Raw genomic sequence first — 22,859 nt, forward strand, 5'->3', positions numbered from 1 at the left:
TAACACAGTGTCCAAAGAAAGGCCAGAAGTATACAGAATGGTGTCGTCTGCGCAGAGGTGGATCAGAGAATCACCAGCAGCAAGAGCGACATCATTGATGTATACAGAGAAGAGAGTCGGCTCAAGAGTTGAACCATGTGGCTCCCCATAGAGACTGCCAGAGGTCTGGACAACAGGCCCTCCGATTTGACACACTGAACTCCATCGGAGAAGTAGTTTGTGAAACAGGCGAGGCAGTCATTTGAGAAACCAAGGCTGTTGAGTCTGCCGATAGGAATGTGGTGATTGACAGAGTCGAAAGCCTTGGCCAGGTCGATGAATACGGCTGCACAGTAATGCCTCTTATCGATGGCAGTTATGATGTTGTTGTTAAAGAAGCGATAAAACTGACCTTTAGACTTGTTGAGTATCTGGCCAGTCTGAAATATGTATTTTTCTTTGCAACTCTGCCTAGAAGGCCAGCATCCCAGAGTCGCCTCTTCACTGTTGATATTGGCCACATACTCAACTAGTCTAAAGAAGGTCAGTTTTATTGCTTCTTTAACAAAAAACACCAGTCGTTGAGACTGGTGTTTTGTGGGTACTATTTAATGAAGCTGCCAGTTGAGAACTTGTGAGGAGTCGGTTTCTCAAAGTAGACACTAATGTACTTGTCCTCTTGCTCAGTTGTGCACCGGGGCCTCCCACTCCTCTTTCTACAGCGTTGTACGAGATCATCAGTTCCTTGGCAATTTCTCGCATGGAATAGCCTTAATTTCTCAGAACAAGAATAGACTGACGAGTTTCAGGCCATTACAGGCCATTTTGAGCCGAACCCACAAATGATGACGCTCCACATACTCAACTAGTCTAAAGGACCGTTTTATTGCTTCTTTAATCAGAACAACAGTTTAACTGTGCTAACATAATTGCAAACGGGTTTTCTAATGATCAATTAGCTAATCCAAGTTGATCATTTTAAAAGGCTAACACAGGAGTGATAGTTGCTGATAATGGGCCTCCGTATGCCTATGTAGATATTCCATAAAAGAATAGTCAGTTTCCAGCTACAATAGTCATTTACAACATTAACAGTGTGTACACTGTATTTCTGATCAATTTTATGTTATTTTAATGGACAAAAAGTGTGTTTTTCTTTCAAAAACAAGGACATTTCTAAGTGACCCCAAACTTTTGAACAGTAGTGTAAGAAGGCTGTTCATTGACTATAGCTCAGCCTTCAACACTGTAGTACCCTCCAAGCTCATCATTAAGCTAGGGTACCTGGGTCTGTACCCCACCCTGTGCAACTGGGTCCTGCACTTCCTGACGGGCCGCCCCCAGGTGGTGAAGGTAGGATGCAACACCTCCACTACGCTCAACACAGGGGCCCCATAGGGGCCCCCCAGGGTGTGTGCTCAGCCCCTCCTGTACTCCCTGTTATCCAATAACTGTGAAGCCACGCGCGCTTGCAACTCAATCATCAAGTTTGCAGATGACACAACAGTAGTAGGCCTAATTAACAACACTGACGAGACAGCCTACAGGGAGAAGGTGAGGTTCCTTGGTGAAGTGGTGCCAGGAAAGTAACCTCCCCCTCAACGTCAACAAAATGAAGGAGCTGATCGTGGACTTCAGGAGACAGCAGAGGGAGTACGCCCCCATCCACATGGGATGGAAAGAACGAGATTATGCTCTAAAAATAGCCCTAAGATCCAAATTAGAGCATGACAGACGTAGGTTTACCATGTTGAGAAATAAGGTGATGAAAAAAATTCAGACTGGCCAAGGCACACTTTTTTATTAACATAATTGGTGAAGGGAAATTATAAATGGATCTGGGGAATCTAAAAAAGTTAACAGGGAAAGACCATAGTAACACTGCAAAAAGACTGTTATTCACCATGATTTCTAATCTTACACAGGATGCATTCGAACTAGCCTTCAATTCCTACTTTTTTTTAACTGTCAGGGTACTGACACAGAACCCCTCCACTGGTTTCTTGGGCTCAGTGCTTGCTCAGCTCAGACGCTCAAACTGTCTACATCATAAGGGAGGTTTCTGAGTCAAAGGTGAACAAGGTGATGAGCTCACTAAAGAACTCTAAAGCCAAAGATGTGTTTGGGCTGGACTCTACCTTTCTTAAAAACTACAAAGAGTCACTCATTGACCCCATTACTAAGGTCACCAACACATTGATTGGTCTCGGAGTGTTTCCAAGGGTATGGAAGTCGGCCATAATAACGGCCATCTTTATATCAGGCAACCCTGCTGACGTGAGTACAGGCCCATTAGTATACTACCTGTGGTGTCAAAGCTTGTTGAAAAGTGTGTATCAGAACAGCTGATTGCCCACCTCAACAACAGCCCCTCCACATTACACTCCATGCAGCTTAGCTTCAGAGCGAAACACTCCACAGAAAAAGCCAACTGCTTTCTTCTGGAAAATGTGAAGTCCAAGATGGACAAAGGGGGCGTTGTTGGGGCTGTGTTTTGGACCTAAGGAAGGCTTTTGATATTGTTAACCATGAGATTCTCATCACAAAATTGTCCAAGTTCAACTTTTCCCACGATGCCTTGAGATGGAAGAAATCATACCTTGAAGGCAGAACTCAGTGTGTCAGAGTGAGTAATGAGCTGTCGCCCACTCTTAGCTATGATGTGGGCGTGCCCCAAGGGTCAATACTGGGGCCCCTCCTGTTCAGCCTGTACATTAATGATCTTCCTTCTGTCTGTACTGGGTCTGAAGTTAAAATGTATGCAGATGATACAGTGATATATGTGCATGCAAAGAGCAAACAACAAGCTGCACAAGAACTCACTACTGTAATGGTCCAGGTTACAAAGTGGCTCAGTGACTCGTGTTTGCATCTCAATGTGAAAAAAACTGTTTGCATGTTCTTCACAAAGAGGGCAACAGATGCTACTGAGCCAGATGTCTATGTGTCAGGGGAGAAGCTCCAGGTGGTATCTGATTTTAAGTACCTTGGCATCATACTTGATTCCAACCTCTCGTTTAAAAAGCATGTGAAAAGGGTAATTCAAATAACCAAATTCAACCTAACTCATTTCCCGATTTATACGAAATTGTTTAACTGCAGAGGTAGCAAAACGGTACTTCAAATTTATGATACTCCCCCACTTAACATACTGCTTGACTAGTTGGGCCCAAGCTTGCTGTACAACATTAAAACATATTCAGTCTGTTTACAAACAGGCTCTCAACATGCTTGATAGGAAGCCTAATAGCCATCATCATTGTTACATCCTCAGAAAGTATGAGCTCCAGAGTTAGGAAAATCTTGTGCAATACACCGACGCATGTCTTGTATTTAAGATCCTAAATGGCCTGGCTCCCCCTCCACTCAGTATTTTTGTTAAACAGAAAACCCAAACATATGGCAGCAGATCCACAAGGTCTGCCATGAGAGGTGACTGTATAGTTCCCTTAAGGAAAAGCACCTTTAGTAAATCCGCTTTCCCTGTGAGAGCTTCCCATGTCTGGAATACACTGCCATCAGACACACATAACTGCACCACATATCACACTTTCACAAAATGCATGAAGACCTGGTTAAAGGTCAATCAGATTTGTAAACATAATCCTTAGCTGTGTATTGCCACTTTCCATGTTGTCTGTAGCTTGTGAGGTGTGGAAACACTTTGTTGCCTTTATGAATTTTGTCTTGCTGCTTTTTGTTCTATGTTGCTCTGTCTGTGTGCTACGTCTTGCTTGTCCTATGTTGCTTTACGTGTGCTCACTGCTCAATGATTGTCTATATTGTAATTGTTTTTAAGAACCTGCCCAGAGACTGCGGTTGAAAATTAGCCGGCTGGCTCAAACCAGCATTTTTACTGAAACGTTGATTAATGTGCACTGTCCCTGTAGAAATGAAATACACTTAACTCAACATCGACAGGACTGCATTGGGGAAGGTGAAAAGCTTCATGTTCCTCGGTGTACACATCACTGACAATCTGAAATGTTCCACCCTCACAGCGTGGTGAAGAAGGTGCAACAGTGCCTCTTCAACCTCAGGAGGCTGAAGAAATGTGGCTTGGTCCCTAAGACCCTTCCACACTTTTACAGATACACAATTGAGAGCATCCTGTCGGGCTGTATCACCACCTGGTATGGCAAATGCACCACCTGCATCCGCAGGACTCTCCAGAGGGTGGTGCAGTCTGCCCAAAGCATTACCGTTGGCACACTACCTTTCCTCTAGGACACCTACAGCTCCCGATGTCACAGGAAGGCCAAAAAGATCATCAAGGAAATCAACCACCTGAGCCAAGGGCCGTTCATCCCGCTATCATCCAGAAGGCGAGGTCAGTACAGGTCATGGTACTGGGACCGAGAGACTGAAAAACAGCTTTTATCTCAAGGCCATCAGACTCTTAATTAGCCATCACTATCCAGCCTCCACCCAGTACCCTGCCCTGAATTTAGTCACTGTCACTAGCCGGCTACCACCTGGTTACTCATCCATGCACCTTAGAGGCTGCTGCCCTATGTACATAGACATGGAATCACTGGTCACTTTAATAATGTTTACATACTGTTTAACTAATTGCACATGAATATACTGTATTCTACTGTATTATAGTCAATGCCACTCCGACATTGCTCGTCCTAATATTGATGCATTTCTTCATTTTATTATTTTACCTTGATTTGTGTGTATTGTTGTGACTTGTTAGATACTACTGCATTGTTGTAGCTAGAAACACAATCATTTCGCTAGACCTGCATTAACATCAGCTTAATATGTGTACGTGACTAATACAATTTGATTTGAAGTAGGTGTAGATATTGACATAGGCTACTTTGGGCCATTTGGTAGGGTTGTCTGCACAGCTGGTCTCAGGCAAGTTGAAAGGACATATAGGCAAGTGAACAAGAATCAACTTTTCTAAATACCTCGACCGTTCAAGCTTAGGCAAAGACTGGAAGTAGTTATGCGGCATATCTAAAACTAGCGAATTAGATCGAGATTAATTTATCTCGCTAGCCAGCAAGCTAACTAGAAAAAAACCTTAGGGTTAACAAACAGCGACATAAGTATGATGTCGCAGCTTTCCTAGCTTTATGGCACATTCATAACTACTCGGAACTGGGAAATCTCCGACTTCCTTTCTTTCAAAACTGGGAACTCGGGAATAAAACAAGCTCCAAATGGAAAAAATAGTTTTGAACGGTCATCCAACTCGGAATTCAAACTGAGGACTCTTTCTAGAGCTCCGACTGGAAGATCACTTACAGTACCAGTCAAAAGTTTGGACACACCTACTCAAGCAAGGGTTTTTCTTTATTTTGACTATTTTCTACATTGTAGAATAATAGTGAAGACATCAAAACTATGAAATAACACATATGGAATCATGTACAGTAGTAACAGAAAAGTAACTAAACAAATCAGAATATACTTTTATATTTGAGTTTATTAAAAGTAGCCACCCTTTTCCTTGACAGCTTTGCACACTCTTGGCATTCTCTCAACCAGCTTCATGAGGTAGTCACCTGGAATGCATTTCAAATTTGAGATTTTTGGTTCCAACCGCCATGTCTTTGTGAGATGCAGAGTAGGTGAACGGATCATCTCCACATCTTGAAGTGAACTCCTTCAAGACTATTGGAAAAGCCTTCCAGGTGAAGCTGGTTGAGAGAATGCCAAGAGTGTACAAAACAGTCATCAGGGCAAAGGGTGGCTACTTTTAATAATCTCAAATATAAAAATATATTCTGATTTGTTTAATTACTTTTCTGTTACTACATGATTCCATATGTGTTATTTCATAGTGTTGATGTCGTCACTATTATTCTACAATCTCGAAAATAGTAAAAATAAAGAAAAACTCGAATGAGTAGGTGTGTCCAAATTTTTGACTGGTACTGTACGTCATGATCTTGATCTATTTTCTGAATTCCCAGTTGTTTTGAACACAGCATTACTGTCAGTGTTAGCAGGTCGGGTAAATATGTATCATGTAAATAATTTGTTGTTGTGAGAGCCAAGTATGTTAATAAAGACACGCGAGGCTGCTGAAAACGTTTGTTGAAACGACAGTGTCAGTAGTTGGCTTAGGATGACGCCAAAGATAGGCTAATTACATGGGAGTACCCTACCTAAAACACTGGCCAAAAGAACAATTTTAATAGGATATCTGTGTCTAGTTGACTAACGTTATGTGTGATCACTCAAATAAGCACCTTTTCATATATAGGCTATGCACTATATTATGCTATATGTATGCTATATATTAATTATTAGATGTGTCCATTAGTTATTTTGTCTGATTCATAGTGAATGAACACGGTCAACGTTTTCTAAAACAACGCGCTTCAAGTATTGCGCGCTTTTTGGATTAGTGGTTTTGCCGTACAACAACAACAGAAATGGCGTCTTCCCAGGATGTCCACGTCCGTATTTGTGGACAAGAAATAATCAAATATGATCTCGAAATTAAAGCTCTCATTCAGGTACATCCATCTTAACAACTTTTAACTTATTTTATTTATTAGGTTTACCTTGTGTCATTTCAATATGCGGTTGTGAGCCAAGATAGTGTACATTTGCCCAGCTGTCTAATCTAGCCGAGTTAATTTTGGCTGGCTAGTTTACTAGCTAATTGCGGAGAGCAAGCGATGCAATATAGCCAGTTTCACGAATGTGTATTATATTGAATGGGCAGTTACATAAAATTATATTCTCTTGATTAGGACATTAGAGAATGTCCGGGACCACAAAGTGTGCTGATGGATTTCAACTCCAAAGTAAAAGAGAAATTAAATCAACTGCGACTGAGAATCCAGGTAGTTATGTAAATCAATGCTAATTTATTTTAGATCGCATTTATGTGATTAGAGAGCTAGGAAAAACTCATCTGAACTATACATTACATTCACAGAATATGGAACAAATGGCTAAGGAACAAGACAGAGAGACAGACAAACAAGCCATCCTGAGTGAGACAGAGAGTCATCGCAGACAGAATCTGAGGTGAGAGATTGGGATCCAGATTCCTATTTAACATGCCATTGACCTCACACCTTTTGGAATTCCCTGACTGAATATTTTAATATTATTTCCATCTACAGTAACCAGACAGCTTGGAGGAAGGCAAACTTGGCATGTAAACTGTCCATTGACAACCTTGAGAAAGATCAACTTCTGAATGGTGGAGACTCTACTGTGAGACAGCGGTGAGTAGTGCTCTTCTCATCGGGCACAGCTGTTAGCTATTTTATTAATGCTCTATGTCCAGTTTCTTATTCCTACAATCATTATTCTTCACAGCCTGAAAAATCCTATTTTCAACACACCCTAATGTACAGGCTAAAAGATACCCCCTCTAACAGGGTGACAGGGACAGAAAGTTGAGATTGCATTGAATTTAGTTCTAGTGTGTCATCCCCTCTCTGTGTGCGTGTGTGTTCTCAGGAAAGCAACTAAGGAGAGTCTGGTCCAGACGTCTGGTGACATCACAGAGAGCCTGATGAGCATCAGTCGTATGATGGCCCAGTCGGTGTCTCAGAGTGAGGAGACCATCGGCACTCTGGGTAAGAGACTACTCATTCAGGAAGGGAGAACAGTCACAAAATGGGTGCCAGTGGTTAGTGCTTGAAGACAAATATAAGATACGATAACTTTGTCCATTCACATTTAAAAAAAAGTTAGCATACAAAATACACAATCAATACACTATAATACAAATAATGCAATACAAAAATGGCTGGAAAGTGAGAACATATTCACATAGCCTAGTCCCTTTGGCATACTGTCCTCAGTGTCCCTGGGTGGTTACAGACTTCGTCCATTAGGCTAGAACACTTTGCATTTCCAGCACCTATTCTAATTCATGCAAGCCACTCCCTTATTAAGCTATGATAAATTACTGTAAAACTTTAATTAAATGCTGAGTCTCAAATAGTCGCCTGTGCCTTTTAATTAACCAGGCAACGGCACACATTTCAGCTAATAAATGCCGGTTTCAAATAAATGAATTCTAAATTACATGTTTACGAGGTACTTATGAATTAACAATAATTGTTTCCGAGGTGTAATCTTTGATTTTTTTACATTGCCATAATTTGAGTCACTACTGAATGATTTAATCTGTTTTTATCGACAGTAAGAAACTGCTAGCTCTGGCAAGCACAAAAACAGAACTTCAGGGGAATAGACCCCCAGAAATCGTCAGATCGCCCGCTAGCGGCGGAAGTAAGAATTGCCGAAAATGCAGTTGAGGAGAATAATTATGTCCAGGAAAATATATTTTTTCCATAGAGGCCTTTTTGCCTTCATAGAGATTACAACTTTTCATTTCCGACTAATTGAAAATTAAACTTTGTTTAAAGTATCACCCTTTCTTAAACAAGCCGTACAAAGCTGGTTACAATTTCATCCTCCAGAAAAGATAGAACAAATATTATGGTTAAACTTTTTAAATTATATGAACAAAAAATATTCAATTTTATTTGTAATGGCAAGCCAGACAAAATTAAAAGGGCCAATTTATATCACAAATATGAATTTTTGGGGCAGAAATTATTAAAGCATTAGACCACTCACTAAAAGGTATCAGTCATACAAAAGTAATATTTAAATCCGTAATGGTTCTCTAGTAAATTGGTGGGAATGTCTCACCCCATGTTCAAGAATTGCCCTTTTCCCTTTATTCAGATTACAACTGCTCACTTTCGGTTGTTTGAAAATGGAATCATCTCCAAAATATAGTTCTTTTTTAAACAAGCCTTAAAGGTTGGTTGCAATTTTTGTTTAATCCACCTGAAAAAAACTGAACAAATATTACAACAAATATTGTGGTTAAACTCAAACATACTAATTGATAAAAAATAACTTATTTTGATAAATTAAATAAATATTTTGTTGTAAATTATATCATAAATAGGACTGGTGGAGTTAGGTCACATGCAGCTAACACAGACATATGGAAATGTCTGCTCTACCCAAAAAGTAAGGAACTTGTCTGTCGGCCCTGCATTAAAGACCATAAATGGTTAAAAAAATTGTGATAAATAAAAACCATATACCAATTTCATTTAAGGACCAAAAACATTGACAGCTGTGCCATATAAATTGCAAAATAGTTGGGAAGAGTTTTTCGATGTACCTATTTCATGGCACATGGTTTATGAATTGACACGCAAAACAACGGCAGATTCAAAACTTCACATTTTTCAATTTAAATGATTATACAACATTTTTAAAATTAATAGAATGTTATATCATTTATTATTCATTTATCATTTAAATATATCATTTATTTATTTTATTTATTTTGGTACCGTCCAATGTTAGCTTGTTTTTGGTCACAGGTCTAAGAATGGCTGAAGAATTGCAACATTTGCCTAGAACTAATGCTGCAGATAGCAATACTGTGTGATTTGAAAAGTCAGTCAGTCAATAATATAATTATTATTTCAGCAAAAAATGAGAAGCTATGAGAATAGAAAGGTTTAGTACTTCTGTGAAGCATCATAGCACAGTTGAAACATACAGTGGGTTAAAAAAGTATTTAGTCAGCCACCAATTGTGCAGGTTCTCCCACTTAAAAAGATGAGAGGCCTGTAATTTATCATAGGTACACTTCAACTATGACAGACAAAATGAGAAAAAAAATCCAGAAAATCACATTGTAGGATTTTTAATGAATTTATTTGCAAATTATGGTGGAAAATAAGTATTTGGTCACCTACAAACAAGCAAAATTTCTGTCTCTCACAGACCTGTTCCTTAAGAGGCTCCTCTGTCCTCCACTCGTTACCTGTATTAATGGCACCTGTTTGAACTTATCAGTATAAAAGACACCTGTCCACAACCTCAAACAGTCACACTACAAACTCCACTATGGCCAAGACCAAAGAGCTGTCAAAGGACACCAGAAACAAAATTGTAGACCTGCACCAGGCTGGGAAGACTGAATCTGCAATAGGTAAGCAGCTTGGTTTGAAGAAATCAACGGTGGGAGCAATTATTAGGAAATGGAAGACATACAAGACCACTGATAATCTCCCTCGATCTGGGGCTCCACGCAAGATCTCACCCCGTGGGGTCAAAATGATCACAAGAACGGTGAGCAAAAATCCCAGAACCACACGGGGGGACCTGCAGAGAGCCTGGGACCAAAGTAACAAAGCCTACCATCAGTAACACACTACGCCGCCAGGGACTCAAATCCTGCAGTGCCAGACGTGTCCTCCTGCTTAAGCCAGTACATGTCCAGGCCCGTCTGAAGTTTGCTAGAGAGCATTTGGATGATCCAGAAGAAGATTGGGAGAATGTTAGATGAAACCAAAATATAACTATTTGGTAAAAACTCAACTCGTCGTGTTTGGAGGACAAAGAATGCTGAGTAGCATCCAAAGAACATCATACCTACTGTGAAGCATGGGGGGTGGAAACATCATGCTTTGGGGCTGTTTTTCTGCAAAGGGACCAGGACGACTGATCCGTGTAAAGGAAAGAATGAATAGGGCCATGTATCGAGATTTTGAGTGAAAACCTCCTTCCATCAGCAAGGGCATTGAATATGAAATGTGGCTGGGCCTTTCAGCATGACAATGATCCCAAACACACCGCCCGGGCAACGAAAGAGTGGCTCCGTAAGAAGCATTTCAAGGTTCTGGAGTGGCCTAGCCAGTCTCCAGATCTCAACCCCATAGAAAATCTTTGGAGGGAGTTGAAAGTCCGTGTTGCCCAGCAACAGCCCCAAAACATCACTGCTCTAGAGGAGCCAAAATACCAGCAAACAGTGTGTGAAGACTTACAGAAAATGTTTGACCTCTGTCATTGCCAACAAAGGGTAAATAACAAAGTATTGAGATAAACTTTTGTTATTGACCAAATACTTATTTTCCACCATAATTTGCAAATAAATTCATTTAAAAATCCTACAATGTGATATTCTGGATTTTTCTCATTTTGTCTGTCATAGTTGAAGTGTACCTATGATGAAAATTACAGGCCTCATCTTTTTAAGTGGGAGAACTTTCACAATTGTTGGCTGACTAAATACTTTTTTGCTCCACTGTATATGGCAAATATAAATTCAAAATGGATGGTGTTGAATGGAGCTGAAGGGTGGGACTAATAACAAGATAACCAATGTAAAACATACGGGGTCTTCAAAATGTATATAGGTTCAGAAATGTTGTTAAGTAGCACAGTTACGAATAGAACTGGATGGACATCAGAAATAGGGGAAGGACTAAAAACAAACAAAATATAACTATTGTAAAATGTGTGTAAACTGAAGGTAGAAGCCTAAGTGTTATTGTTTATTAGTTTACTCCAATTGGGGGAGGGGTGGTAGGGTTTGCAAGGAATAATGAAGGTATATTCTTAAAAAAAGTATATGTATGTATGAATGTTTACGTATGTACAGTTGAAGTCAGAAGTTTACATACACTTACTTAGGTTGGAGTCATTAAAACTAGTTTTTCAACCACTACACAAATTTCTTGTTAACAAACTGTAGTTCTGGCAAATTGGTGAGGACATCTACTTTGTGCATGATACAATACATTTTTCCAACAATTGTTTACAGATTAATTCACTTATAATTCACTGTATCAGTGGGTCAGAAGTTTACATACACTAAGTTGACTATGCCTTTAAACAGCTTGGGGGGGGGGGGTCATGGCTTTAGAAGCTTCTGATAGGCGAATTGACATAATTTGATTCAATTGGAGGTGTACTTGTGGATGTATTTCAAGGCCTACCTTCAAACTCAGTGCCTCTTTGCTTGACATCGTGGGAAAATAAAAAACCAGGCTAGACCCCAGAAAAAAAATTGTAGACCTCCACAAGTCTGGTTCATCCTTGGGAGCAATTTCCAAACGCCTGAAGGTACCACGTTCATCTGTACAAACAATAGTACGCAAGTCTAAACACCATGGGACCACGCAGCCGTCATACCGTTCAGGAAGGAGACGTGTTGTGTCTCCTAGAGATGAACGTACTTTGGTACGAAAAGTGCAAATCAATCCCAAAACAACAGCAAATGATGTTGTGAAGATGCTGGAGGAAACAGCTACAAAAGTATCTATATCCACAGTATAACGAGTCCTATATCGACATAACCTGAAAGGCCGCTCTGCAAGGAAGAAGCCACTGTTCCCGAACCGCCATAAAAAAAAGCCAGACTACGGTTTGCAACTGCGCATGGGGACAAAGATTGTACTTTTTGGAGAAATGTCCTCTGGTCTGATGAAACAAAAATAGAACTGTTTGGAGGAAAAAGGGGGAGGCTTGCAAGCCGAAGATCAGCATCCCAACCGTGAAGCATGGGGGTGACAGCATCATGTTTTGGGGGTGCTTTGCTGCAGGAGGGACTGGTGCACTTCACATTACATTTACATTTACATTTAAGTCATTTAGCAGACGCTCTTATCCAGAGCGACTTACAAATTGGTGAATTCACCTTCTGACATCCAGTGGAACAGCCACTTTACAATAGTGCATCTAAATCATTAAGGGGGGGGTGGTGAGAAGGATTACTTATCCTATCTTAGGTATTCCTTGAAGAGGTGGGGTTTCAGGTGTCTCCGGAAGGTGGTGATTGACATGTCCTGGCGTCGTGAGGGAGTTTGTTCCACCATTGGGGGGCCAAGCAGCGAACAGTTTTGACTGGGCTGAAACTGTACTTCCTCAATGGTAGGGAGGCGAGCAGGCCAGAGGTGGATGAACGCAGTGCCCTTGCTTGGGTGTAGGGCCTGATCAGAGCCTGGAGGTACTGCGGTGCCGTTCCCCTCACAGCTCCGTAGGCAAGCACCATGGTCTTGTAGCGGATGCGAGCTTCAACTGGAAGCCAGTGGAGAGAGCGGAGGAGCGGGGTGACGTGAGAGAACTTGGGAAGGTTGAACACCAGACGGGCTGCGGCGTTCTGGATGAGTTGTAGGGGTTTAATGGCACAGGCAAGCCCAGCCAACAGCGAGTTGCAGTAATCCAGACGGGAGATGACAAGTGCCTGGATTAGGACCTGCGCCGCTTCCTGTGTGAGGCAGGGTCGTACTCTGCGGATGTTGTAAGCATGAACCTACAGGAACCCACCGCCATGATGTTGGTTGAGAACACAGGGTGTTGTCCAGGATCACGCCAAGGTTCTTAGCGCTCTGGGAGGACACAATGGAGTTGTCAACCGTGATGGCGAGATCATGGAACGGGCAGTCCTTCCCCGGGAGGAAGAGCAGCTCCGTCTTGCCGAGGTTCAGCTTGAGGTGGTGATCCGTCATCCACACTGATATGTCTGCCAGACATGCAGAGATGCGATTCGCCACCTGCATAGCAATGATAGGAGAGACCATGTGAGGTTATGAGAGAGCCAAGTGACTTGGTGTATAGCGAGAATAGGAGAGGGCCTAGAACAGAGCCCTGGGGGACACCAGTGGTGAGAGCGCGTGGCAGGAGACAGATTCTCGCCAACCTGGTAGGAGCGACCTGTCAGGTGGGACGCAATCAAGCGTGGGCCGCGCCGGAGATGCCCAACAGAGGGTGGAGAGGAGGATCTGATGGTTCACAGTATCGAAGGCAGCCGATAGGTCTAGAAGGATGAGAGCAGAGGAGAGAGAGTTAGCTTTAGCAGTGCGGAGCGCCTCCGTGATGCAGAGAAGAGCAGTCTCAGTTGAATGACTAGTCTTGTAACCTGACTGATTTGGATCAAGAAGGTCATTCTGAGAGAGATAGCGGGAGAGCTGGCCAAGGACGGCACGTTCAAGAGTTTTGGAGAGAAAAGAAAGAAGGGATACTGGTCTGTAGTTGTTGACATCGGAGGGATCAAAGAAGGGGTGCAACTCTCGCTCTCTTGAAGACGGAAGGGACGTGGCGGTCAATGAGCGAGAAGAAGAGAGGAGGGGATAGGGTCATTGTTGGGCGGCCGGCCGTCACAAGACGAGATTTCATCTGGAGAGAGGGGGAGAAAGAGGTCAGAGCACAGGGTAGGGCAGTGTGAGCAGAACCAGCGGTGTCGTTTGACTTAAACCTTCTTTTCAAAATGGTTGACAAAAGTCATCTGCAGAGAGGGGGAGGGGGAGGAGGATTCAGGAGGGAGGAGAAGGTGGCAAAGAGCTTCCAGGGTTAGAGGCAGATGCTTGGAATTTAGAGTGGTAGAAAGTGGCTTTAGCAGCAGAGACAGAGGAGGAATTGTAGAGAGGAGGGAGTGAAAGGATGCCAGGTCCGCAGGGACCTCCATTTCCGCTCGGCTGCCCGGAGCTCTGTTCTGTGAGCTCGCAATGAGTCATCGAGCCACGGAGCGGGAATAGGGGACATAGAGAGTCAAAGGATGCAGAAAGGGAAGAGAGGAGGGTTGAGGAGGCAGAATCAGGAGAAAGGTTGGAGAAGGTATGAGCAGAGGGAAGAGATGATAGGATGGAAGAGGAGAGAGTAGCGGGGGAGAGAGAGCGAAGGTTGGGACGGCGCGATACCATCCGAGTAAGGGCAGTGTGGGAAGTGTTGGATGAGAGCAAAAAAGGATACAAGGTAGTGGTCGGAGACTTGGAGGGGAGTTGCAATGAGGTTAAAGAACAGCATCTAGTAAAGATGAGGTCGAGCGTATTGCCTGCCTTGTGAGTAGGGGGAAGGTGAGATGAGGTCAAAAGAGGAGAGGAGTGGAAAGAAGGAGGCAGAGAGGAATGAGTCAAAGGTAGACGTCCCAGGACTGTGAAGGTGAGCCGTCCTCAGGAAAGGAGCTTATCAAAATCAAGCTCATTGATGAACTCTCCGAAACCTGGAGGGCGATAAATGATAAGGATGTTAAGCTTGAAAGGGCTGGTAACTGTGACAGCATGGAATTCAAAGGAGGCGATAGATAGATAGGGAAATTCCCTGCCACCACCCCGCTGGAGAAGCTCTCGGGGTGTGCGAGAACACGTGGGCGGAAGGAGTAGCAGTGTTATCTGTGGTGATCCATGTTTCAGTGCCAGGAAGTCGAACTGGAGGGAGGCATGGCTGAGATGAACTCTGCCTTGTTGGCCGCAGATCAGTTCCAGAGGCTGTGGACCGGAGACCAGGAACTCCACGTGGGTCGTGCGCGCTGGGACCACCAGATTAGGGTGGCCGCGGCCACGCGGTGTGGAGCGTTTGTATGGTCTGTGCAGAGAGGAGAGAACAGGGATAGATAGACACATAGTTGACAGGGTACAGAAGAGGCTACGCTAATGCAAAGGAGATTGGAATGACAAGTGGACTACACGTCTCGAATGTTCAGAAAGTTAAGCTTACGTAGCAAGAATCTTATTGACTAAAATGATTGAAATGATACAGTACTGCTGGAGTAGGCTAGCTGGTAGTGGCTGCGATGTTGACACTACACTAATCAAGTCGTTCCGTCGAGTGTAATAGTTTCTACAGTGCTGCTATTCGGGGCTAGCTGGCTAGCTAGCAGGTTGATTGCGTTAAACCTAGAAAATCGCTCTAGGCTACACAATTGTCTTAGATACAAAGAGAAGCTGCATGAAAACAAAACAAACCGGTACTGTAATAGTTACTACAATTGTGCTGGCTATACGTTAAAAGAAGACAATAGCAAAAAAAGAGAATGCATGAAGGAGGAAAATTGTGGCTATATTGAAAAACATCAGTCAAGAAGTTAAAGCTTGGTCGCAAATGGGTCTTCCAAATGGACAAGACCCCAAGCATACTTCCAAAGTTGTGGCAAAATGGCTTAAGGACAACAATTTCAAGGTATTGGAGTGTCCATCACAAAGCCCTGACCTCAATCCTATAGAACATTTGTGGACAGAACTGAGAATGCGTGTGCGAGCAAGGAGGCCAACAAACTAGGCTCAGTTACTCCAGCTCTGTCAGGAGGAATGGGCCAAAATTCACCCAACTTATTGTGGGAAGTAGAAAGGTTCAAAATTCATGTAGAACATTACAGCACAATTTGAAAATATATGGCACAGGGAAACCAAACGAGGGTGGTCTATGTTGATGGGCGGAGACTGCCTAAGCGGTGGGATTAAAGAGTTTATGTATTATGTGATTGCTTTATATAAAAGTACAATGTATATAAAATGTATGTCGCAGAAAAGCTGTAAAAATAAAGATGTCCTCAGAAGAGGTGGATGAATGAATAAAAAATAAATAAACAACACATTACTGCAGGAAATGTATTGATATGCTGGAATTAACTATGCAAATTAGCAAAAGCTGTGTCCGTTAAGGAAATAGACGCCTGGCTCAGAAGCGTCAGTGATTTTAGCAAATAAACGCCCAAGCTATTTTTGAAATTTTACAGTAGTCATGTTTTGTAGAAATGCACATTCACTCATACAGTACTTGTCCTCTATATAGCTACATCTTCAAGAACAGTCCTGGAAACGGATGAAGAGTTCAAATCCATGACAGGAACCATACATTTGGGAAGGAAACTGATCTCGAAGTATAATCGACGAGAATTGACTGACAAACTACTAATCTTTCTAGCAGTAGCTTTGTTTTTAGCCACTGTCTTGTACATTTTGAAAAAAAGGCTGTTCCCATTCATTTAGAGGAAATTGTAAGCAATGGCCAGTTTTGTCCTTTGATATTACTCCCCAAAGCTACATCTGTAATGTCACTGCAGCCGTGCTGCGTTTCTAACCTTTCAATGTCTTTCTTGCCCTACTACAGCCTTGTGTGCATGGCCATTTTGCATCTTCGAAACTGTCTGACATGCATTATCTATACCACAGAGGAATGACCTTTAATGGTAAACTCACCGCAGATGTTGAGATGAGCGTGATGAAAGGACTGCTCACAGAGTATCTTGAGCATGTGCAGAGGTGCGCTTCACGCTGCTATGGAAGCTACAGGACCAAAACAGAGAAGTTTAGCCTTGCGGAAATGGATCCACTTTGTGTTTACTTCGTGCATGCAACATCTCGTTGAGTATCTTTACTGGCAGGAATGATTTTTTATTCCATTACCTTATTCTTACTGTATAGTATACCTCAAATATACACCCTGGTGTTAGTACATGAGGAAATGAATGGTTACTGTACATCTGAAACAGTATAATAAAGTTTGGACGTAATGTCTGCCAATGGTTTTTGGATAGAGAACATTACATATGGCCTAAACGCACCAAAGGAGACTGTGCGTGTGTGTAATTTGAGAATACATTTTTGAATTATGACTCAATTGAAGCCGAGCGTGCGGGTTTTCCACTTTGACTCCTCGCTCAATTAAGTCTATTGTAAAGTTTTAATCGCTGGTGCTGTTAGTCACAAAATGTGGTCAATTATTTCACTTTTGTTGGAAGAGGTAGCTAAGGGTTGAGGCTTTTACCATACATGGTAAATTAGACCAATTCATCCACTTATGGAAACAATCCTGCTCTGCCTGTCCCGTCATTTCCACCCGTCTCGCTCTGCTTGCTCCACCTTGTTCTGGTAAGTTCTTTGCATTAGTGTAGGAAATTGAGTGTGAAGTTGAAAAAACAAATATTTCGTGTCTTTTATTGCTAGGTAGCGGAAAGATCTCTCCAATACGACTTCGAGTCTGTCCATTTTGGATTCCTCCAATACATGTTCTACATTACCAGTAGATGGCAGTAAGCAACCAATGTATTATGGCCAGTTCATTGTCTTAAGTTTTTGCATCCGAAATTACATCCTTGCTACAGACAGTAAGATTAGAGTATGCATTTTCTTGGTATCATTTGAAAACACTCAAGTTTGAGGAAATGTGAGGAACGTAGGAGAATAACATTTTACCAAAACAATGTAAGACAGTTTTGTACCATCTTTGAAATGCAAGGTAAATGCCATAATGTATTATTCCAGCCCTGGTGGCCACTAGATGGCAGTGTACGTGAAGTTTTAGGCAATGAACCATTGCGTTTGTTCATAATTTTGTACGAAGACTGCCCAAATGTGCCCAATTTGTTCAAAACTGCACATAATAGCATGGTATTCTTTCACTGTAATAGACGGTACAGTTAGATTAAATTCTTAAGCTTTCTGACAAGTTCAGATGTCTGTCCTGGGAAATTCTCGTTACCTCATTTGTACCTCAGGGTATCCACCGATCCTGAAGACGTTCCAGTTGAAGTGGATTTAAATAAAATCAATTGTATGGAGGTCAATGGGAGTATGTCAAAAATAAATCTCTATAATTCGCTGTGAGGCTTAATGACTAAATTTTGCAATGTTTTAGGTTGGCTAGAATGTCCCGCCTTTGTGGTAATATATTTATTGTTAAGGCATTGATTGAATCCTGTCGTTATTATCGAGATCTTTGGAAATGGATTGTCTAATTTCACAATCGCATTAACGCTTTATTTTCACGCTGACATTTGAGCGGAGTCTGCCTTCCTCTGGGATTACGATGTAATTGACACTACAATTTTTGCGCTGTCGTAAATTGACTTCGCCACTTCAAATTGTACACTTGAGTTATTTAAAGCAACGAGTCTCAATTAGACAATTTACACTCATACGCAGAATACAATGCTACTAGTTCAACATTTCAATAAATGGTCAAAATAGCAAAAGTATGTGAAAATGTTTAATGTCCAAAAGTACAGAACAAAAGAGATGTATAAAATGCTTTGCTTGCATCAAGGCCTAATGGTATGCATAGCTTAAGAAAAAAAATACATTGAATCAGAGTACAAACAAACTTCATAAGAAAAGAGTTGTCTTTAAGTACAGACCTTCATTTTCTATAGGTAAAAGTGAATAAAGTAATTCATTTGATTACAATTAGGTGATACCGACACAGAAGTTGTCAGTACTATCATATAAACCAACCTGTACAAAATGCATGTAAAAATGTGTGAGATAGCGGAGTTGTATTCATACCAGTTCAATGTCCTCAATGTGTCCATTATGAAACATCTCTAGAGCTGGCATGGTGTGAGGTAGGTTCATTGGAGTACTAATGATGAAGTTAGAACAAGCATTTGATGTACAGTAGCTAGCCATTTGCATCAAAAGCTAGTAAAATGTTGAACCGTCAGTGGCAAAATGTTCTGATAAGTCACTGTAGTCATCCTGTGACAAACACTTTGTAGTTGAAAAATACATTGCAGTAGACCCTGTTTGATACATACGTATTATCAAAGACCTGTGAGAATAGTCCAAGGCCCATAATATTTTAACCAGGAAATTATGAGTTTCGTTTTGTTACGAGACCTGAGGTTTGTCTTTGAGTGAATATACATAACCATGTTGCAGAGTTGTTACGAACTTTCCTTATTGTGGTAGGACACTTGTTCCTTGTAATTAGTGATCATATACCAGAGAGACTTCCCGTGGAGTTGATGTGCAATTACTGAGTTGAAAGGGAACGTAAACCTGTCTTAGACATACAAATGAAAATAATCCTTGTGCGGTTCACCTTTGTGCTGCAAATAAAAAGTAGAAAAATGTTCACAAAAACATTGAACTTGCAAAAGCACTAATCTCTACAAATGTTTTTCAGTAGTGACAGTATAAATGGGGTCGAGCTAACGCAGTATTACCTATTTTATAGAATGTAGAGCGTAGTATCAAAGGGACAGATTACTTAAATTATATTTACCTCATCTTCTGGATACCTTGAAATCTATGACCTTGAGTCAGACATCCAAAATGTGAGTGTTTAAGTATATTAGGAAATGTACTTTTAAGAGACATAGTATCTCAAAAGCAATAGCTCATGGTCTCAATACATTGTGTGTACCAAGTTAGTGTCCAGCTAAAACTACATTACAGCCACAATTAAGAAATGGAAAACATCAAACCTTCTGCAAGAGTCCTTGCTATGGACAAGCACTTGTACATCTTCACTGAACCTATATAAAATGTTCATACTGTAAATTGTATATACAGTGGGGCAAAAAAGTATTTAGTCAGCCACCAATTGTGCAAATTCTCCCACTTAAAGATGAGGCCTGTAATTATCATAAGTACACTTCAACTATGACAGACAAAATGAGAAATCCAGAAAATCATATAGTAGGATTTTTAATGAATTTATTTGCAAATTATGGTGGAAAATAAGTATTTGGTCACCTACAAACAAGCAAGATTTCTGGCTCTCAGACCTGTTCTTTAAGAGGCTCCTCTGTCCTCCACTCGTTACCTGTATTAATGGCACCTGTTTGAACTTGTTATCAGTATAAAAGACACCTGTCCACAACCTCAAACAGTCACACTCCAAACTCCACTATGGCCAAGACCAAAGAGCTGTCAAAGGACACCAGAAACAAAATCGTAGACCTGCACCAGGCTGGGAAGACTGAATCTGCAATAGGTAAGCAGCTTGGTTTGAAGAAATCAACGGTGGGAGCAATTATTAGGAAATGTAAGACATACAAGAACACTGATAATCTCTCGATCTGGGGGTCCACACAAGATCTCAACCCTGTGGGGTCAAAATGATCACAAGAACAGTGAGCAAACATCCCAGAACCACACGGGGGGACCTGCAGAGAGCCTGGGACCAAAGTAACAAAGCCTACCATCAGTAACACACTACGCCGCCAGGGACTCAAAGCCTGCAGTGCCAGACGTGTCCTCCTGCTTAAGCCAGTACATGTCCAGGCCCGTCTGAAGTTTGCTAGAGAGCATTTGGATGATCCAGAAGAAGATTGGGAGAATGTCATATGAATATAACTTTTTGGTAAAAACTCAACTCATCGTGTTTGGAGGACAAAGAATGCCGAGTTGCATCCAAAGAACACCATACCTACTGTGAAGCATGGGGGTGGAAACATCATGCTTTGGGGCTGTTTTTCTGCAAAGGGACCAGGACGACTGATCCGTGTAAAGGAAAGAATTGGGCCATGTATCGTGAGATTGAGTGAAAACCTCCTTCCGTCAGCAAGGGCATTGAAGATGAAACGTGGCTTGGTCTTTCAGCATGACAATGATCCCAAACACACCGTCCGGGCAACGAAGGAGTGGCTTCCTAAGAAGCATTAAGGTCCTGGAGTGGCCTAGCCAGTCTCCAGATCTCAACCCCATAGAAAATCTTTGGGAGTTGAAAGTGTGTTGCCCAGCAACAGCCCCAAAACATCACTGCTCTAAAGGAGATCTGCATGGAGGAATGGGCCAAAATACCAGCAACAGTGTGTGAAAACCTTGTGAAGACCAACAGAAAACATTTGACCTCGGTCATTGCCAACAAAGGGTATATAAAAGTATTGAGAAACTTTTGTTATTGACCAAATACTTATTTTCCACCATAATTTGCAAATAAATTAATTAAAAATCCTACAATGTGATTTTCTGGATTCTTTTTCTCATTTTGTCTGTCAATAGTTGAAGTGTACGTACCCATGATGAAAATTACATCTTTTTGCCTCATCTTTTTAAGTGGGAGAACTTGCAGAATTGGTGGCTGACAATACTTTTTTGCCCCACTGTACCCATTTACTTCTAAAAGGAATCAAATGAAAGCTATTTTACAATACAATGTTTTACATTGCACCTGTAATTAAAACAAAAGGAACTACTACCACTGAAAAACAAGTGCATGGCCTCAAATCTACATTTGACCAAACATACCCTGTCACCTTTACAATTTAGGAGAGTATGAATGGAGGAGCATGGTACAGGACCATTACCTGTCCTTTGTCATTGTTTGTAACCACTGAGGTTATCAGTAGTAGGGCTGTTTGAGGGGGAAAAGGACTTAGGGGCAGCTATGTTGTGTGTCAACAAGCTGAAGACATTGCACTCAGCGTTTCACCCCTGGATGGCGGTATTGGGTGGTTGACTGGCCACAGCGAGCCCAAGGTCTGTGGCGTTGTCCAGGGGCTCCTGACTGAGACTCACAGAGGGGTGGAGGTAGCCCCTGTCTAGCTGGCCCGTCTTAGGTTTCTCCTGTTCAATGTCTGGGAGGAAGAGCTGTCCAGCAGGATGCAGAGAGGCGGGAGGGACGGTGATGTGTTGGGGGTCATCTGAACGACCGAGGGAACACGGGCTCAGGCTGTCACACAGGGCCCCCCAGTTCTGCTCACACTGCATCCTCACTCTCTGTGCTATGGCTGTCCTCACCTCCTCACCACAACCCAGCAGGATGTTCACCAGCTCCACATGAGTCCTGAGGTAGGAGGAAAAATTATATTTCTGAATGCAGACTACTACAGTATTTGAATATCAGATCATGTGGAGTCTGGAAACACCCTACACAGAGTTTAGTATGAAGTGGAAAAAGGCCTAATGCTCACCCTTTGGGGAAGAGGTCCTGGAAGTGGATCATCTCCACCATGACATTGATGTTCTCCTGGATGGCGGAACAAAGGTTGTGTTTGACGTAGCACTCTCTCTGCAGGTGGATCATCATCTCCTTCACTGCCAGGCACTTCCTGCTCACACAGCTGAAGCGGTGCCTCAGGCTGTGGGCCATGCACTTCAGGGCATCCTTGATGAAGGACTTCCCCTACAGAGTTCAACATAACAGCTGACACGTCATCTCAGGGCTGGCACAATAATTGTATCATGTAACCTACAATTATGGACAAAAAAAGTCACTACATTTTAGGAGGGAGGTGTTCAACTTTATTTTCAAGTAGATATAGTTTACCCAATAGCAGTTTAAGTTTTACATGAAGATCGTAAAGTTGGTAATCATTTTACCATCAGAACGGTAGGGAGGAGAATCTTAATTTACGAAAGTTCCAAGCAGTCAAAACTGAGAGAACAGAACTTTGGCAACACCCCTACTAATTAGATAGTTTAAGTCGAAAGTTCACACACTTATGTTGGCGTCATTAAAACATTTTTTCAACCACTCCACAAATTTGTTAACAAAACTATAGTTTTGACAAGTCAGGACATCTACTTTGTGCATAAGTCATTTTTCCAACAAATTGTTTAGACAGGTTATTTCACTGTATCACAATTCCAGTGGGTCAGAAGTTTACATACACCAAGTTGACTGTG

General features: G+C 41.9%; 2 protein-coding genes across 2 annotated transcripts in view; one reads left to right on the top strand and one right to left on the bottom strand.

Moving 5' to 3' along the window:
• The first annotated feature begins 6,366 nt into the window (after positions 1–6,366).
• Positions 6,367–17,017, top strand: LOC135548792 (vesicle transport protein SEC20-like). Its single transcript, XM_064978712.1, has 6 exons — positions 6,367–6,461; positions 6,702–6,794; positions 6,890–6,981; positions 7,080–7,184; positions 7,423–7,541; positions 16,297–17,017. Exons 1-6 carry the CDS (start codon positions 6,378–6,380, stop codon positions 16,491–16,493), a joined length of 690 nt encoding a protein of 229 aa, XP_064834784.1. The 5' UTR covers positions 6,367–6,377; the 3' UTR covers positions 16,494–17,017.
• A 4,447-nt stretch (positions 17,018–21,464) lies between these two features.
• Positions 21,465–22,859, bottom strand: part of LOC135547883 (stanniocalcin-2-like) — a 33,518-nt gene continuing 32,123 nt past the window's right edge. The window contains exons 5-6 of the mRNA XM_064977096.1: positions 22,145–22,356; positions 21,465–22,017 (exon numbers count right to left, since the gene is read on the bottom strand). Of these exons, the coding sequence (XP_064833168.1) occupies positions 21,660–22,017; positions 22,145–22,356 (570 nt within the window). The 3' untranslated portion in view covers positions 21,465–21,659. The remainder of the gene's footprint in view (positions 22,018–22,144; positions 22,357–22,859) is intronic.

This window comes from Oncorhynchus masou, chromosome 11, assembly GCF_036934945.1.
Source record: "Oncorhynchus masou masou isolate Uvic2021 chromosome 11, UVic_Omas_1.1, whole genome shotgun sequence".
Lineage (NCBI taxonomy): Eukaryota > Metazoa > Chordata > Actinopteri > Salmoniformes > Salmonidae > Oncorhynchus > Oncorhynchus masou.

Coding starts and splice junctions, on each gene's coding strand:
- LOC135548792 (XM_064978712.1), top strand. CDS start 6,378: ATGGCGTCTTCCCAGGATGTCCACGTCCGTATTTGTGGACAAGAAATA. Junction 6,462..6,701: donor AAATTAAAGCTCTCATTCAG/GTACATCCATCT, acceptor TCTCTTGATTAG/GACATTAGAGAATGTCCGGG. Junction 7,542..16,296: donor GGAGACCATCGGCACTCTGG/GTAAGAGACTAC, acceptor TCCTCTATATAG/CTACATCTTCAAGAACAGTC.